The sequence below is a fragment of the Prionailurus bengalensis genome, chromosome B3 (genome assembly GCF_016509475.1).
Source record: "Prionailurus bengalensis isolate Pbe53 chromosome B3, Fcat_Pben_1.1_paternal_pri, whole genome shotgun sequence".
Taxonomy (NCBI): Eukaryota; Metazoa; Chordata; class Mammalia; order Carnivora; family Felidae; genus Prionailurus; species Prionailurus bengalensis.
Genome location: NC_057355.1, coordinates 121,405,834 through 121,425,563, shown reverse-complemented (window position 1 = coordinate 121,425,563; position 19,730 = coordinate 121,405,834). Strand labels below are relative to the sequence as shown.

General features: G+C 43.3%; 1 protein-coding gene across 10 annotated transcripts in view; it reads right to left on the bottom strand.

Annotated features, from left to right (window-relative positions):
- Nucleotides 1-19,730, bottom strand: part of TTLL5 (tubulin tyrosine ligase like 5) — a 285,893-nt gene that overhangs the window by 135,254 nt on the left and 130,909 nt on the right. For all 10 annotated transcript variants that reach the window (XM_043556671.1, XM_043556672.1, XM_043556664.1 and 7 more), the window contains one exon: nucleotides 1,989-2,143. In XM_043556671.1, coding sequence (XP_043412606.1) covers nucleotides 1,989-2,143 — 155 coding nt within the window. The remainder of the gene's footprint in view (nucleotides 1-1,988; nucleotides 2,144-19,730) is intronic.

Sequence of the window (19,730 nt, the reverse complement as noted above, 5' to 3'; positions counted from 1 at the left end):
GCCACGGAACGGTGGCTGAACCGGGTGAAAATGGAAACCGGGGCCCGTTACCGCGTGGAATGCCTGCTGGCAGTGTCTGCCTGGGGCCTGCGACACCGCCAGGTCTGGAAGGAGCTTGGGGAACTCAGTTAGCACTGCGTTAGGGTGGGCACCTCTGGGAGCTCCACACGGAACTGGAATCCCCAAGCCGAACCTCCGGGCTGTTCTGGCCACCAGAGGTTACCTGAGGGCAGAGGAGGGTTCCCCAGGGCCACCCCACACTGAAATGGGACCTGAAAACTGGTCCTTAAGCTTGAAGAGTAGGTGACAAGAGGGCGGCTTTGGGTACAACTAACGCAAAAAGGAAAAGGCCAGGGGACTCTGCGGGAGCTGCTTTCTGAGGCCAGTGGCTCAGTCGGTGGTATAATGTGCTATTTTCCTGTAGCTCACAAGCACGGTCTGGCTAGAAAAAGACCACGCACGGTGCTGGACGGATTCCCACATCTTTCTGTGTCTCAGCTCTGACAAACAGGTGCTACGAAAAGAAGGCTCGCAACCCAGCCAGAACTTTTATTAAAAAAAAAGTTTTCCTCGTTCCATCTACAAGTCTACTTCTCCAAAATACGTAGTTTTGACATTTTGTTTATAGTACGGAGAATGGTTACAGTCTTGTCATATAGATAGAAAATATACCCCAGGTTGCAGGGAAAATGTTTTCCACAGAAACAAGGCTCTGATTATAAAATGAAAATGGAATATTTGGAAATATTTTATATGGAAAATAGAGCTCCATGGTATAAACAGAATTTCTCTTTTACGACCTATGTTTTAGGAATGTGGTTATTCTGTGGACTGTAAATCACCAAACGACAGACTTCTGTGAAGAGAACTTTGTGGGAGGATGTCCTCTCTCAAACGGGCCTGTCTCCTGGTCTTCGACTCTATGAATCTCAGTTAGGATGATTCTTTTCACCCTTGACTGCAATGATTACTGGTATGAACGACACTGGATTCGAGCGTGACATAATGTGCTTATGTTTATGTTGTTTCCCGGGCAGAGTCTCTGCTTCCCAAATGAGTTCCTTCAGTAATGATTCTAACACCAACAGATACTTTGACAAATAGCAATTTCCTTTATGCCCAAGTCTTGGGTCACCCTCCCACCCTCAGAGGCCGGAAGTGCTGGGGCAGGGGTGGGGACTCAGTGGGGCACCCGGGCCAGAGCTTCCTTATTTAGAGGGGACAATGTCTTTATTTGGAGGGAACAGAATACTTGATCGGAACAGTCACATTCCTCTCCAGCTCACTTCACTCAGGGACAGATCCAATTAAACCCATATTTAATAGCCACGAAGGCAAGATGTACTAGGAATCCATTTCTTACATTTTTGTTTTTTCACAGGGGACTTAAAATATGGATCGAGACTAGAATTCAATACAGTGGTTCTTCTTTTAATTCAGAAGTTGCTTACTCTATGGCCAGAATCTATTTGGATTTTATCCTCTGCCACTTTGCTCAACTACATAAAGGACATTTCCTTCCCACTTCCCAAATGAACATTGTCCAGGGAGGCTGTTTGAGTTTAATTATATAACCTAGATGAAAACATAAAAAACAAATATGTCCCTCAAAAAAAAAAAAGAGAGAGAGAATCCAAAGTTACTGAAATGCAATGTAGCACAAGTATGAGGAGACAGGGAGAAAATGTCAGAGGTCAAAACACGAAAAGGTTGACAACAGGCAAGGATTAAACATAGTTTAAATTCTTCCTCTTTCACCCCCAAGTGAGCTCACTGAACTGTATCAGAAACTTCCTTTGCCTTTGATTTGTCCACAAACTGTCTTACAAATAAAACGAGGCCCTCAATTCAAGTGCCAGACTACTGGGACACGTGGGGAAAGGCACAGACCACGGGAGTCTGTGCAGGGAGTTCAAGGTAGGAACGGCTCTCTTAGGACCCAGGCTGTCTCGGTGACTCAAGCACTAGCTCCAGGACCCTTCACATACCTGCTTCCAGGAGGGGTGGGGTGGCTCTCAGGAGCCTGGAGGTCTGACTGTATGGACCATGTCGGGCCATTAGGACTGATCACGGGCCGAAGGGTGGGGGGCGTTGAAGCGCTGCTTCTGCTTATGGCGCCACTTGCCAAATTCAGGTTTGTTACCTAGAAGTGAAGTGAGGGAAATAACATGATTTCACGGCATTTTAGAAAAGTATCATTAAGAACATATGGAGGAAATCAAGTAAAGTCCAGGAGATGCTGCTTCATCTGAGCCAAAACAGGGGCTGCGACAAAGGCACCCATTAGAGGCTGGCTTCTGTGCCCATCAAAGAGTTCAGAGAAGCGAGGGTGGCTGGCGTCAATGTAAGTTACCAACTAAGTATTCTGCTCGTATCGTGTGCAAAGTACTGTACTGTGCCAGGCGCTGTGAAACACAAAGATCAATAACCACAACAGCAAGAGTTTACTGTGTATTTACTCTGTGCCAGACAAGGGTCTAAGACACTAGGCAAGATATTCAGCCTTTCTGACCCTTGTTCTCTCATCTACAAGTTCTAAATGCACAATAAATTTTAGTTACACACAATAATAATTACTGTCACGTACAAAGAACTCACTCATTTAGACAAAAGATGCACAGGCAAAAGAAAAATGGGCACCAACCCCAATAAACAATTTACAAAAGAGGAATATAATTAACCAACTAAACATTTAAAACTAGTCATTTCCACTGGAAAATCAAAGGAATGTAAATGTAAGAGGCCATTTTCGTATATACATCGATACCTAACAACAAAAAACATTATATTAGATATGTACCTCTACTATTTATGTGACTATAAATTGGTAGAATCTTTCTAGAATTTGGCAATCGATTATTACAGGTATCAGAGTATTTGTACACTTTGATGCTATCATCTAACTTCTAGCAACTGTGCTAAAAACTAATTGCACATGATTAATGAGGGTGACTATCGTGAGAGCAGTCACCATTTAGCAGAACTGAGAATGTGCAAAGCTCTGCGTAAATGAGTACATTACACGCATCTCATTTCCACTGTCATAATTCTGCCGGTAAGTGCCTTTATAATCCCCGTTTACAAAGAATCAAACTGAGGCCTATGAACAATTGGTCAGACCAGGATCTGGACCCCGGTCTTTGGAGCTCCAAAGCCCATCTTCTTACTCACTACACTATATTGTGAACAGATTTTGAAAACAGGCATTGATTTTAATATTGAAGAAGGGAAAGATCAGAATGACTAACGGTGTTGTTTGGTAAATTTTGCTCTGTCTATATAAGGGAACGCTATGCATTTGTTACAGTTTTTTGAAAAATTCATAACGATGTAGGAACATGTTAATATCTCAGGTTAAAGGAAAAAAATCACACTATGAAACTGTACAAAAAGCAGATCCAAATTTCCTTACACACACACACACACACACACACACACACACACAGAGAGAGAGAGAGAGAGAGAGAGAGAGATACAAACTCCTAAAGGGCATGGAGTACTTTTATCATCCAAAAGAGAAAATGTAAATTATTATGAGAAATACAGACACGAAGTGGTGAGCTTAAAACCTGTGTGATGAGGATGAAATCAGAAAAGAAAGGATGGTGTGAAAAGTGTTTCAAAATCAGTTGCACAGGGAGGGGATGATGAAAGGCGGGAGGGCACAAAGCTGAATGCCGGGTGCTGAGCGTGAGGCACAGGAGATGGAAATTCCAGGAAAAGCATCCTCCTCAAAAATGTCCTAACAGCCTAGCAATTTTGACATTTACAAACAGAAGAATTCTGGAGCGTTGTCTTTTTTTTTTTTTTTTTTAACTCTGAAAATTCTGAAAGAAACAGAAATCATTTCTAGCAACCGTATAGTACTTCATCCCTAGTTAAAGAACTCAGTACGCGAAACAGCCCAGGACTAGGCCTTCACACCAAAGGACTCAAATAGTTTTCTTGGGAAGAAAGCATTTTGCATAGGTCAGGAGTGTCTGTGGAGGCTGGGGTAGGGGACACTCAGGCTGCACCCTTCAGTGTGGACCTGTCTTTAGAAGAAGCTTCAGAAGCCAACCTTGGCTCATCATTTCTGACCCCCTTGAGAAGACACACGCAGACGAAAGGGTAGGGAGGGAATATACTGGGGCAGGTTATGGTAGTATTCTCTGGCCCCTAGAGCCTTCGAGGAGCCATGCCTTCTTCCTACACCCCAGAGGCAACATAGGTCAGGTTCTCAGACAATAAATAAAATAAAAGGACCGAACTCACCCCTGCCCCACACTGAGCCCTCTTCCTTCCTGCCCTGCTCCCTGGCCTTAAACATCAGACCTTTCAAATTAGACATGAGCTCGCAGCTTGTAAAAACGCTATCGAGTGAGAAAGGTCTTTATGATAACTAGCAGCTTCTCCTATTGCTGCCTCAGGCAGCATGCCAAAACCCTAATACAAGAGGCTTATTAATAATTTATAGTGGAACAGCAATAAAATAAACAAAATGTACACACTTTACCATGTTTAGTATAAACTGTATAGTTTGGAGATTAGTGGATGGGAAAGAGAAGAAATATCAGATTTCTTCAATCTTCTCTCTTTTGGCAAGGCTACCCCTAATTTAAACACCGTCATTTTCATCCTAATACCTAAGTTATTGAATGCTCACCATGTGCCATGTATTAGATGTCCTTGCATTGTCTTGTTATGCATTAGCTCACCCTGAGCAAGCCCTCTGAAGTAGGTTCTATTGTTACCCCCATTTTATAAAAGAGGAAACTAAAATCAATTTGATAATTCTGACGGTAAGCAATTAGACAAAAGTCACATACCTGCTAAGTGCAGGGCCACGGTTAGACAGAAAATGTTCTCCTCCGAGTGCATGTGGTATACTTTCCCCAAACATGGTTTAACATTTGAATAGTAATGTCAGGCACCTGGAAGTGAGGTTTTAGATCTCACTTACTCCTTACCCATCACTCACGGAAGCAGACACTGTTACGCTCCCTTTCAGAGATGGACACACGAAGGCTCGGAGTTTACCGTAACTGATTTGCTCAAGGTCACGTAACAGTTGCAGAACTGGTACTCTTGTTTTAAAATCCATTTTCTAGTTTTAAAACTAGTAGGAAACAGTCCTCGTTATCCTTAATTCTTAGAGATTTTTGAAAACATAATTAGCTATCTCAAATTCTGACAACAGTGATTATACAGGCACTGAATACACTTTGCCTTAAATATTATTCCCCATGTTACCCTTCACCAGAGGATATTAAAGAAGTGGTGGGGGGGGGGGGGAGAACCCAACATCCCCATCAATAGGTTTGGTTTCTTAGCAGGTATAGTAAAAGGAGGCATGAACATGAAACGAATTTTAGATTCTTGGTGGTTCTTTGTGGGTTTTGTTTTTTCATGTAACATTGATTCCTCATTTCATGCATAAACCAAAAAATGGTAGCTATTGTGATTTGCTTCTACGCAAAAACAAAATATCATCATTATTTTGAAGTAGCAAAGGGACCACTACTTAAATGAGAGATTATATAAAGAATAATAAAACTTCTAAAGCTTCTCATTTTTAGTTTTTAATGTTTATTTATTTTTGAGCGAGCGAGAGAAACAGAGTGTGAGCAGGGGGAGGGGCAGAGAGAGAGGGAGACACAGAGTCTGAAGCAGGCTCCAGGCTTTGAGCTGTCAGTACAGAGCCCGATGAGGGGCTTGAACTCACAAACCAGAAGATTGTGACCTGAGCCGCAGTCAGAGGCTTAACCGACGGAGGCAGCCAGGTGCCCCTCATCTTTCTTTACAAAGGACTCCTGCTAAAAATGTAACCTGTCTCTTTAAATAATAACTGACCCTCTATTTTAAATATTCTATTCTTACCCAGGACCTATGTCAGAACTATCCCTACCCGACCTGGCTCTGTCTTCCTGGAACATACGTTGCCAGTAAATAATCAAACAACTTGGGGCTCACTTAGATATGGCCTCAGGAACTTCTTTACACAGTCCTCCAGACAGCCAATACAAATCAGTCAGAAGTGACAAACAACCCCTGTTCTAGAATAGCCCTATGCAACAGAACGTATTGGGATGATGTCAATGTTCTATAATCTACACTGCCCAATACAGTGGCCACAAGCCATATGTGGCTATTATGCATCTGCAATGTGTCTGGTATGACTAAGGAACTGGAATTTAAACCTACCTTGTGGCTACCTAATCAGATAGCATAGCTCGGAAGCCTCAACCAGATCTAGCTGAATCTTATGTGTACAAACTTACGTCTTGCTAGAGTCGGTCCAAGCTAATCATTCCTAGACTATGTGACTTAAAAAAGCTTCTGGTTCTTCCTTTCAGTTTCCCAGTTTTTTCCAGGATGGGCAGAAGGAGATGCCGAACTAAAATGGACCCAAGCATCAATTGTGGCCCCAATGGCACCTTGTCTTGACTAGGGAATATCTAAGGGCAGGGCAAATCTCCCTGCGTTGGGCCGGGCCTTAATAAACTCTACAAGTCAATCAGGGTTCACACGTGGAGGTTCCACCCTAACAGGAAGAAGGATGATAAATATGGCTGCCACCAGGCTACACCTGACGCTCTGTCCATCTCTGTTTCTCCAGGTAAACAAAGTTTCATCAGATGAAGAGAAAGTGGACAATTTCATACATATATCTGATTTTCAGTAATGATGAACATTCCACGCTGAAGCATTTTCAAGAAGGACAGGCTTAATAGCACATAAAGACATACAGTACTAGTAACAAAAGAGGCGGCTCATGATTTTTGTGAGGAGTATTAGGCTATTAAGGTAGAGGTTGTAGCCATTGGGCCAGGTGGCTTTCCTGGGCCAATAATCAGAGTCTGTGCCACTAAATCTAGGCTGGCCAACTCATGAATTCATCCCATTGGTCACATAGTGTCTGGAAGATGGATGGGACAGTTTAAAACCCATCTTAATTACTGAAACTATGACACAAATAACATGCCTTGCTGACAATGGATATCAACATCTTTATGTGCAAAAGATAGCACACGTACGTAAAAACCTTGTAAGTCTGTGGACTTCTAAAACAGTCTACCTTAATTTTTATGGAAATACAAAAACTTTCAGGTTCACAACAGTAATAGTAACAATAAAGTCATGTTTAGCTAACGATAGCTAAATTTAATGACCACTTAATTTTTGCCAGGCATTGTCCTGTGTGTGTGTGTGTGTGTGTGTGTGTGTGTTAAATATAAACTTATTTAATCTTCAAGACAACTCTGTTAGATAGGATTATTGCCTTCACTTATAGATGGGAAAATTGAGGTTGAGAGTTGAAATAACTTGCTCAAGAACAAATAATTGTTACATTTCAGCCCCTAGTTTCAATTCCTGGTCTGCCTGATGCTTGTAGTTTCTAAGCACTGTGTTACTCTCACTGCCTTGTACCAGAGCCTGGAACTTACAGGTCCATCTGTGACCAGCAGCATCTGCAATCCCTGGGAGCTTGATAAGGAGGCCGGCTCTCAGCCAGCCTCAGCCTCAGTGCAGGAAATCTGCATCTGACAAGAGCCACACACAGGTAATTCACGTGCCTGGTAATGTCAGGGAAGCACTTCTTACAGGAGATGGTGGAAAAGGAAACGGGGGCCATAGAAAGGTTCTCCTCCAGAAAGCTCCGGGAATTTTCCAAAAACCAGCAGAAATGCCTGGATGGGGTGAAGAGCACGATACAAAACACCCAAGGGGAAGGAGAAGAGAAAATAATTCTATCATAACTTTAAGATTTTACTATTTCTCAGTGTTGTTTGGATGCTCAAACGTTAACTAAGTAATCATTCAGTATGACAAGGATGCAAATGTGAATAAAATGGTTTAAAACAAGGGTCAGAAAATTCCAAGTCTACTTGTTTTGCTGCCATGAGAAACAGTGGCCACCAAAAATAACCAAGACATTGGGGTCCCTGGGTTGCTCAGTTGGTTAAGCGTCTGACTTCGGCTCAGATCACGATCTTGCAGTTTGTGAGTTCGAGCTCCGCATCGGGCTTCGCACTGACAGCTCAGGGCCTGGAGCCTGCTTTGGACTCTGTCTCAGGCTCTCTCTGCCCCTTCCCCACTCTGTCTCTCTCCTTCTCTCTTAAAAATCATTAAAAGGGAAAAAAATAAATAGCCAAGACATTTAAGCCTAAAAATTAAACTTGGTAAATATTCCTCCACCCCAGCCTTTCTCTAGCTGGTCAGCTAAGTGAATGATTGCCTGCGGGGAGATCTAGTCACAGGATCCCACCCACCACTGCCTAGGCCTTAGGCAGATGCTTCACCCCTTGCTCCTCCCCCTCCTCTGCTCCACTCTCCCGGGGCTGCTCTTCCAGAGGTTCCACTCCCATTCCCTTCTTCATGTCCATTGCCACGGTGACCTCGGTGCATTTTTTCTTGTAATACCAAAACGCTATTTATTTTAGAGCCAGCCATCCGAATCGGGCAGGTGAGCAAATATCTGAATGTGTGGGGTAGGGACACATTGTGCGCATTCCATCTAGACAGGTGTTTAAATTACAGCGGGAATAAATACAGGTGATGGATTGTAAAGGGGGTAGGTGAAACACAGAGAGGGAGGCCAATTTCCGGCTGCTGGCCCGCCCAAGTGTTACTGCTTGTTACTGCTGTTTGCTGCCAGTGTTATAATGAAAATATGATGGCATTGCCCTGATGGCTTCCCAGAATATACCCACCACCCACCCAGATACATAACCTTTTGGTATCCAAAGAGGATCCAGGGCCAGGCCTAACTAGATCACTGTTGCTATAGTTGCCATGCTCTAGAAATGCTGCACACCTGAATACTCAAAAGAAGTCCAAACCCGCTTCATATAAGCAAGGTCTTGGGTCAAATCTTAGGGGTATACACAGATTAAAATGTGGCCCATTAAAACGTTACCCATGAAGGAACTGGTAATCTAGCGAGACAAGACACAGAAACAGAGAACAATATTCAAGGCCTCTAGGATGTGATAACTGCCACAAAAAAAAAAAAAAAAAATGCTAAGGAAATTCAAAGACATCTGAGCTAGGCCTAAAAGGATAGGCAGTAGGATTGCTGTGGGGGTGGTGGGATGGTGGTGGCTCCTAGAGGGAAAAAGCGTTAAGTCAAAATGCAGAAACAGATAGGCAGGAAGAATGTCTGAGAAATAGGAAGCAGTCTAATTTGGCTAAATCTCAGAGCAATAAAAGATAGGAACAGAAAGAAAAAATGGCTTGGGGAGGTCACTGAATGCCAGACTAAACATTTTGCTCTTAATCTAAGAGGTAACAGTAAGCTTGCTGAAGGGTTCTGATAGAGTAGTGCTATGTCAGAATCGTGGTGTGGGTAGAAAAATCTAGTGCTGTTTCATGGGCTGGGGAGAAAGGAGCTATTAAGGAAAACTAAGATTTGTCGAGAGCCACGGTAGTCAGGCAAGAGGTACTAAGGTCGGGATGCAGGACACGCCATTGCTGGCCTCTACTCACTTCCCTCCTAGGCTCAGGAGCGCTGGACCACGGAGCTAGAGACCTGCTTTGTAATCTGCCAATAAACACTCTTAAATTCATGTGTTCATTGTTCGTGGTTTCCTCTTGGATCAGCCCTCTTTTGGATACATCTTCCCACGCAGCTGGCAAAGCAAGATGGTGCTGCCTGGCATTTTAAGAAGGGATGGTCAAAGAGTGGGCCTTAGCGCAAGTATGCCTGTCCTTAGATTATCTTGCCATGCCTCTCTTCAACAGTAGAATGGTTTGATGATCAAGATTAGGGTGTGGGCCTGGGGGGAAAGGTCTGACTAGATGGCTTGGGTCTAGGCCTGAGGCCTGGTGGGCAAAAGAAGTCATTGGATCATACACTATCTAGCCCAAGTCACCAAAGCTAGGAATTCCAGTCAGGAGTCTGTAACCAAAAATAGTAATAAGAGGTGGCTCTGGCCTGAAGGATACTCTCTGGGCATCTTCTTCTGACCCTCAAGGTGGTGACTATGGAATCCTAGATTCCAGCCACAGTTTGCCCTAAATCAGTGTTTAATGACCACATGGGTAGTAATTTCCAGCTCCACCATGGAACAACAAAATCAAACAGACTGATATTTAAGAATGGTGAAGTTTTAGTAGATATTTGGAAAGACAACACAGGTTAATGAAAAAAACCTAAGATGCCGGCATCCAGGGTGAGCCCTCGAGCCCATCAATCATCAACTGGTATCTGCCTCTGTGTATGCATATGCCAGCAGTCCCTGAAGGACAAGACAATCTCCATGCATAGCAGACCACATTCTCCATTTCTATAGATGCTCTCTATAGATATGATTTATCTACAAATGTAGCCTTCTGCTAACTGGGGCTGGTGGATTTTCACATGGCTTTTACCTTTCTTAACACAGTTCCAAGGTTTATCATTGCTGCTTAGAAAAACACAACCAGCAAATCTAGAGAGGTCTATGCCAGGAGGCAGGGGTTACCCCCAACATGCAAACCGAAAGATCAGTTTATATGGTGTTTCATCACCGGCTCTAAGAAGGTCCTTCAAACCACTTTAGCACAGCAGGATCCTGAAATCTAGTTGCTACCACCTTGCACTTTACTTCCCAATGTCAACTTTATTTTTCATAAACAATCTCCCTTAGCTGCAAAGGATCCTTGTCACTAAACTGCTTCAAGAGCCTAGTGGTAGGGCTGAAAGAACTTCATGCCATGATTTGTACTGTATTATAATTGTAGGCTTATTTGCCTATCTTGGCCCACAAATTAATATATCTCATTCACTGTTGTATCCTCCGAGCTTAGCCCAGCAGGCACAAAAGCATTTATATACTAAATGAAGTGGGTCTCATCTACTCACAAGCACGCGTGTGCGCGCACACACACACACACACACACACACACACACAGCCTCTAGCTAGAAGCTAGAATCACCAGTGAGTGGAAAAGTGATTACTGTCACTGGAAGGCTAGCAAAGAAATTAAAGGTTCCACATTACCTCTTTTTGCAAATACCACAAGGGATGGACTGCTTTGGAATAATGGGAAATAAAATAATCAGTGATTAGAGAGAGGCAAGTGTTGCTCTTGCTAGTGCCCTGCATAATTTTAGAGACGCGTTCTGCCTGGTCTGGAAGCCTTGGGCAAGGTTCTCAAATGTGGGAAATAAGAGCTTTGCGTACAGATTTTGCTCCTTGTCTGCACAACGTCTCTGCTGTTATGTTTCTTCTTGGCAGTGAAACTGCAAAAGGCTGACACTCCATTTGAGATCGGGTTGCACACATTCTCTAATGTTTCTCCAGTGATGAAAATCATGTAGTAAGTATGGATCTGGCACTTTGGGTTTTCCCTTTCTTTTATCTTGCGTGAAACAGATCTTGAACCTCAGGTTCACTAGGCTGTTTGCAAATGTCATGTATCTTTTTTATCAAAATGGAGGTTGGGAATTCAACGTGAAAGACCAAATAATAGCTACCACGTGAGCCAACTGGTGGCCTAGCAATCCCAATGCAGCTTACAATCTTGGCATAGCTCAGGCGAAGTCTAGAGATGGGGCTTCAGAAGATCATATCATTAATCCAACAAATATTCATCAGCTACTCGGTGGAATTCTTCTCAGCATGGAGTGAACAGTGAAAACAAAACAAAACTCCTTGCTTCCATCAAGATTATACCCTAGTCGGGGGATATCACTGAAATAATATAAAGAATGTGTGAAGCAAAGATGATCATAGATTTGGAGTGGTCATTTTTGGCCAAATTATCAATATTACTGGCTATATGCTACCTTAGAGTTTTCAGAGGTTAACGTGGAGACCGTGGGTCCCTGGTTGTACCAAGAGGGAGCCTCACTGGAAAGTATCTGTGAAGCCTTTGAAATTAATGCAAATTTCTAAGTCTGAGTACACGTTTTTTTTTTCAGAACAAGATAGCCTTCATTCAATTCTCAAAGGGATCTCTGACTCAAAAAGGGTTAAGAATCACTCAGAATGTTACGAAGATTAATTTGTCTAAATCTGCATTCATACTGTCCTCAGAACTACACCAATATCATCTTGAGAACAATGCTCTCTATGTTATTCACATGCAAAGGCTCATCAGAATATGACTAAATCAATTGAGCCTGCTACTGAAACTTTCATTCTCCTGACCATGGGGCTCCGAATGATTTGGAACAGGGGCAATGAAGTGGCAAGTCCTTCCTGACTTGTTCTAGTGTATGTAGCTAGAACAAATGGCAGGCCTTGAATAGGAAACACCAGTGGACCAGAATCCACTTCACTCAGGAGAAAAGGAAAACCAAAAGTGCCATATCTACACTTATTACATCATTCTCATCACTAGAGAAATTTTAGAGCATACATGCAATCAAGAACATGAAACAAAATCATCCTTAAACAGTTACCGTTCTAACCATTCTTTTAAGGCCACTTCCTGAGAATTTATAAAACCATCAGCCACGACCACCAACGTGTTTTAAGACAGCTTCAACTCCTGTGTCAACTCCTGGATCCCAATAAAATGAGCCTCAAGGAATTTACACTCTGATCACCAGGAGACACGAGTCAGAACATTAATCGAAATCCAAACGGGGCTAGGAAAAGCTGGGAATCTTTGCAGCCCCAGTACATCGGCACTAAGTTCTCCCGTCATGCACCCCCCTCTCTGTTGGACACTGTCATTTATACAATATACATATCGACATTCAGTGCTCCAAAATCTGGAAAGAGTTCCAGATTAAGATTTGAGACATTCCTGGGAAACCTTACAAAACCACCAAGTCACTTTGTAGTGTTTCCAGTTTATACATTTGGTTTTTATGAGTCGATGGGGGCTGCCACCACCAGTGATAAATAGATCTTTTTGCATCACTGCAAATTAAGGAGGCCGAATTTTGCCTGCTCAAAAGATTAGGCAAATTTATGATTTCACCATAAAATAATCTGATGAAGTGTTCGCTCAACAAGTAACTGATCATCTAGACAGACCCGCACATTTCTCAACCTGCTTTGGAGCGTGGAGAAGCACTTCTCATCATGAACTCAGGAGGTTCAATTTGTTTCTCTCTTGTAGGCTCAATCATTGGCTTTGCTATAACTGCAGCAGTGTTCAGTTGACGCAAGGTTAGAGTCCTGATTCAAACAGGAGGAGGCAGGCAAACACTAAAGGAAAGAGCATGGCAATCACACAGACTTAGGTTTGAGTCCTGATTCAGCCATCTGCCATTTGTGTGACCTTAGCACAGTCATCTTTCCTTCCAGCTTCTATTTGCTTCATCTGTAAAAAATAAGTATCCACATCATAGGGTTAAAGGAATAATGCTTATAAAGTTCTTAGCACAGTGCCTGGTGCAAAATAGACATTCAGTTAATGTCAGCTGCTTTATTCTGAAGGGCAGTGTGGTACTCCCAATAAAAATGAAACATGGAAGAGCAAGAGTTTCAAAAAGAATATAAAAAAACTGGGACGCTTGGGTGGCTCATTCGGTTAAGCGTCCGACTCTCGATTTTGGCTCAGGTCACTATCTCAAGGTTCATGAGGTCTAGCATACACTGTCAGCACAGAGCCTGCTTGGGATTCTCTCTCTCTCTGCCCCTCTTCCACTCACCTGTGTGCACTCTCTCAAAATAATAAATAAACATTTAAAAAATAAATATTTAAAAATAAAACAATATAGAAACCAACAAAATACAGAAGAGAAATTCTTTTCAACTTAGCAGGGATGTGGTAAGTACCTAGCTAGTGTGAGGGTGCTGAATTAGCTGATGGATTAGAAAGAACTGCCATCACATAGATTATAACTCAATAAGAAATAAGAGATGAAAAATCACTATAATGGGTTTACTCTACAGAGAGACTAATAAGGGGCTAAAGGAGCATGCAGAATGGAAAGATGACTTCTGGCTGGGGCAGCAGTGGGTTCTGCATTCATTTATTTATTCAAAAATGTATTGAGTGCACACCATATACAAAGCTGAAAAAAAAAATTGGTGAAAACATGGACACAGTCCCCATCTTGAACCAAGACACTTCCAGTCCAATAGCATGAGCACATTTCCTGAGTACTACCCATGAGTCAGGTTCTGAGGCAGCAAAGGACACTGCCCCCAAAGGGCCCACCATCTGTTGAAGGAGACAGCTATCTGGACATGCACAGTGTGATGAGTGAAGTGGCATGTATATGAGTGAAGGGGCACCTGTTTGGAAACGTCATGAGAAAGACGTGGCCGCCAACTGACCTGTGAGCTGGCTCCGGGAACTCAGAAGCTTCTCAGCCCCTCCTCCCCTGTCCTTGGAATGTGGGCTCCACTTGCTGTTAGCGCTCCTAGAGCCTGCTCCAGGGACATGGCCTTGAGATGATGATGTTGTGTTGAAAACACCTGCATGGTATATATAGCTGAGCCCAGTTAGCGACTCTTTATAAGCTTTTAAGATCTGGTGGGCAGGTGCGGGGAGCCATTTGTCTTGCTGCCCAAAACAAGCCTCCTATGTAAGTTCCCTCTGCTATTATTAAAATTGCCACCTACCAACCTCGAGTGGTCTGCCTCCTTCTTTAGTCTCTCCCTGCCCTCTGAGTACAGGGGCTGCTTTCAGATTATACCAGGAAAGGCTTGAGAACCAACAGCAGCTATGTGGAGCCTGGACAAATGCATAAGATTAGACATGGTAACAGGGGAACATTTCCCGTGAGAAGATGGCAAAACCTAAGGCGTGGAGACTAACAAATTCTGAGTGACTTGCACAAGAACATGTGTGATGGGCGAGGACAGGCCGGGGAAGTAGCCCGGAGCCAGATTCTAAATAAAGGCTTTGAATAACATTTAATAGCTGGGGCTCCACACTGTAGATAACAGAAAGCCCCCTCGAGATTCTTGGGCAAAGGAGTATTATCATCAGACTTGTGATTCCAGAAGATTCCTTTACAGCCAAGACCAGGGTGGGCAGGAGACCCTTTGGGAGGTAACTGCAGCTGTCCAGTTGAGATAATTAAGGGCTTAAGCAGGACAGCAGATGTGAAAGTGAAACAGAGAAGACATATATGAGACATTATGGAGTCAGAATCAGCAAGAATTGGCAATTGCCTGGATGTACAGAGAATGAAGACGCAAACAGAGACAGTGATAAATCAAAGGCTCCATACCTAAATGCCAAGAAATGCAGTGTCACCAATACAGAGAGAAAAAAGGGAAAGAACAAATAGGTTTTTGAATACTGAATACTTCTTTGAATATTTTCAAAATATGTTTACAATACGTTGAGTATTTTGGGTGCTGGTAGGTGTTGTGTGGAAACCAATTTGTCAATAAATTATATTTTAAAAAAAACACATGTTGCAAATGGAATCTAGTTTTCAGGGGAAAGAGGAGGATGAGCTCTTAGAGGAAGAACTAAAGGGCTGGAGAAGCTAAGAAACGTTTTCAGGTAGGAGGTGGTCAATAATAGTGCCACATGCTGAGGGAGAAGAAGGATTAAAAATAGGTGACCAAGATTGGCAATCCAAGGTCATTAGCAATCTCTGAGAGAGAGCTGGACAAAATGTAAGAGATAAGGTCAGACTGTAAGAGTAAGTGTGGAGGGGAAGGGGTCAGGGACCTGGGCAGCAAGGGCATGTTACTAAAAAAAAATTTTTTTAATGTTTATTTATTTTTGAGAAAGAGAGAGAGAGAGAGAGAGAGAGAGCGCGCGAGCTGGGGAGGATCAGAGAGAAGGAGACACAGAATCCAAAGCAGGCTTAAGGTTCTGAGCTGTCAGCAGAGAGCCCGACATAGGGCTCAAACCACAGACTGCGAGATCATGACCTGAGCCAAAGTCAGATACTTCACCGACTGAGCCACCCAGGTGCCCCAAGGGCATGTTATTTTAAAACAAGATGGCAGTACAGGGAAGACAAGAGCTTGTGGGGGTTGGGGGTGGCAGGGTGAAAGAAAGGTTACTAGAACAAGAGACCACAGAGTAGGCTAAGGAACTAAGGAAAACTGGGGCTGAAAGCCTTGAGAGACACAGAGGAGCTAGGGAATTAAATAGGATCAGTTGGAACTAGGTCCTAGAGCCGGGAGGCACAGGGATCGAGGAGGAGAATTAGTCTCAGTACTAAAATTACCCCATTTTACAGAAAAGGAAATCAGGGCACAGGGATGTTAAGTAACTCGTCCAAGGTCTCACTGACTCAAGAACTCCTGCTTTTTCTACTTATCCTTTTCTGTTTCTAGAAATGGGAAAGAGTAATGTACACGATACAAAAAAGTGCAACTTTTTCTACCCAGAAAGAATACAGAACAAAAGGAGTTAGACTTGGAAAACAACCACCCAATCAGAACCCAAATGTACAGCAGTGCAAACGTGTCCAGGCACGCTAAGGAGGCAGGGGGAGAGTGCCCAGTGGCCGGCGCCCAACCTTGTGATAAACTGGGTGCCATCCGCCTCGGTTCTGGAGAACATTCGTCATCATTTCAGAAATTTAGCTCTCTCTCTGCCAATTTCACCTTTAAATTGGAAACTTTGAAATTAAGATTCACTCAAGGTCTACTGTGGCAGCTGCTGAAGCAGAAGAAATGATAGAGAATTCCTTGATACATGAGTGACTGAGAGGAACGAGTAGCCAGTGGAAACCAAACATTCCACACCTCGGCATACACCCTTCTCCAGAACTGCTCTAGAAAAGTATCAGGGTCAGGAGCAAAAAATGAAAGAAACGGAATGGTTTTCTTTTCCACTCTCCATCTTCATGAAAAATGTGAGAAGCAGAAAGTGTCTCCTCCCTCCTATGTATCTGTCAGCACATTTCCAGGAGGCCTGGCCACATCCCGGGCACCGGCTGGCTGGGGAACAGAGACTGACACAGCACATTCGTTCGCCCCGGAGCCCTCGCCTGGGTGGTCTGCTCTTATTCCTTTGATTAAACTCCCAGGCTGGAGGAGCTGGAGCTGCTCCTAATGATAGCTGGTCCTGAAATCTCACACTCGCCCGCACAGAGAGGGCCAGTGCTCCCTCTGAGTCGCAGCCTCCCACTCCTCACCACAGAGCCGGGCTCCTTCGCCACATTCTTCTGCTCACGAACAGCCGTAACCACAAAGGGCAACATGGGCGCAGAGAGCTGCAGGGCTAACGCACACGTCTCCCAGCACTGAGTGAGGTGGAGAAAGGGAGGCTCAGGATCTCCTCCAGCGCCCTGTCAGCTACCGCAGCGCTCCCCCCACCCAGCAGGTGAAAGATGCTCCTAGAAAACCCTGCTTCTAGGGATGTACACTCTGGCTTCTAAAGAATCCCGTCCCCCAAAGATAATCAGCCTGCCAGGTGTCAAGGGAAAGAACTAAATTTGACCTGCTGTCTGCTCAGATGAGTAAGGTACTTGCTGAATAACCATACGCTAAGGACACGTTATCTCTTTCCAGAATATTGAAAGCATACACATGCTGGCAAGCATTCTGAAGTGGCTACTGTGGCCACTTCGTGGGGCAAGGAAAAGTCTGAGGTTCTTAGGTGTTCCTGGCTATAAATAAAGTTAAATCATAACAGAGGTAGTGAAAGTTGTTACGAGCTAATAAATAAGGTTCTGTTTCTAGCCATGCAAATCCATAAGAACTTAGCCTCTGATGTAAATCCTTGGTGCTGCAGAGTTTTATGATCAAATTCTGGGGTTGTCAGAGTACTTTGCTTCTCTACTTTTGGCTAGCTCACTTTTCCTCGGCGTGGTCACCAGTGAGCAGGAAGGAAAAGGGGTGATGCTGCCCCGCCCTCTGATCTGCCCTCCTCCAGCTACCCGAGTGGTCCAGCTGAAAGGCAAAGCCCACTGGGTCTCTATGGCCCGTCACCTGTGAGATATAGAGAAGTTCCTTCACAGAGAAAGCTCTCCTCTAAATCAGCCCTTGTCTTCTCTTCCAGCTTCCATCCTAGCTGCTCTCTGCTGATTCCCTATCGTCCAATACCACTAACTGGCCTGCTGTTATACATACATACATACATACATACATATATACATGCATGCACGCTACCTTATGTTCTGAAACCTGTCCTCACCCTTCTTCTTCCACCCACATGTCCACCTTTAAGATTCAGTTTCAACACAATCTCTTCCAAGAAGGCTGCTCTGGCCTTCTCACTCCCATACACAGGCTGGGTTAGGTGTCACCTCTTTCGGTCGTACTGTTTATTCCCTAGAAATATCTCTGTTGTGCATTTTCCATGCTAGAACTCTCATGTGTTTATGTGGCTGTCACCCCTACCAGATTGTGAGTTATTTCATGCCAAGGACTATGTCTTATATCATCCCCGTGGCTTAGTACCAAAGTCCGGAACATTCCTAACAGCTTAATAAAATGTTTTTGAATGGATAAATTTAAAAAACCACATTTGAATTAAAAGTTTTATGAAGAATGCCACTAAAAGCTTTAATGGACTAGGTAGTTGAAATTACAGACAAAATAAAATGATTTTTCAAAAATGGACCCAAGGATTTCAATTTTCTATACTCATCTTCCAAAACACAAATAATTTAACATCGGTGTTCCTTATTTAGTAGTAGGTCTCTTAATACCTTACCCAAAAGAGCAAGGTAAACATACATCAGCTTATGGGAAATAATGAAAGTGACACTTGGGAGGAAAATTCATAGCTTTCAATATAGTGACAAACAAGAGGGAATGAAAATAAGTACCCAACTCAAGAAATTGGGAGGAAATAAAGCTAGAAAAAGCAGAAGGAAGAAAATTAGTAAAGACAAAACAAAACAATCAGAAAACATTAAGAAAGTATCAATCCTACTGGATAAAAAAAGAAAGAAAAAAGAAAAAAAGAAAAAAAAACCCCACAAACACAAAATAGGAACTGGAAACAATCACAGGTAAAAAGCACTTACAGTGATTACCGAACACAAAGCTGCTTCTGCTGAAACAGCGTTGAAGGTTTCATGGTCCAAGTTGAGAGGGAAGGGCAGAGCTGCCCCCACTTTGGGTCTGCAACCCCCCCCCCGCCCCCCAGTAAACACAAGAGCCAGAGCCCATACGAAGCCACTCTAATAAGTTATTATTTACTAGAAGAAGAATAAAAGAATTTTCCAAATTCCAAATTAAGGAATTGCTTTCTCTGAGGGGAAGGAGCCAGATAACATAATTGAGCTTTTCAACAACAAAGTTCATTTTGGTAACAGTACATTTTATCCAAAAACTTAACTTTTTGAAATCAAATTAAAAATCATTTATTCTTGGGGCACCTGGGTGGCTCAGTCGGTTAAGCATGCGACTTCTACTTAGGTCATGATCTCACAGCTTGTGAGTTCAAGCCCCACGTCGGGCTCTGTGCTGACAGCTCAGAGCCTGGAGCCTGCTTCAGATGCTATGTCTCTGTCTCTCTCTCTGCCCCTCCCCGGCTCATGCTCTATATGTCTGTCTGTCTCTCTCTCTTTCAAAAATAAACATTAAAAAAAATTTTTTTTAAGTAATTTATTACTTGAAGCCTTTTATGGCTGAAATACCAGTATTTCCCAAATACATGGCATTTAGACTTTACAAAGAAGTTTTTGCATACTATCCTCAGGACCCTGTTGCATTTTCCCCAACAAATAAAGACCCTGAGGTTGAGAGAAGCTGAGTCAACTGTCGGAGGTCACACAGCTAGTCAGTGGCAGAAGACAGATCTTCAGATGGCTAGTCTAGTTCGCTTTCTACCACCCTACCCTGCTTATTACATACTACGGCCCCTCCCTCAGTACTGTACCAAGCACCAACCACCCTCTTACCAGACTTTAAAAGTTAAGACTGACATCTAAT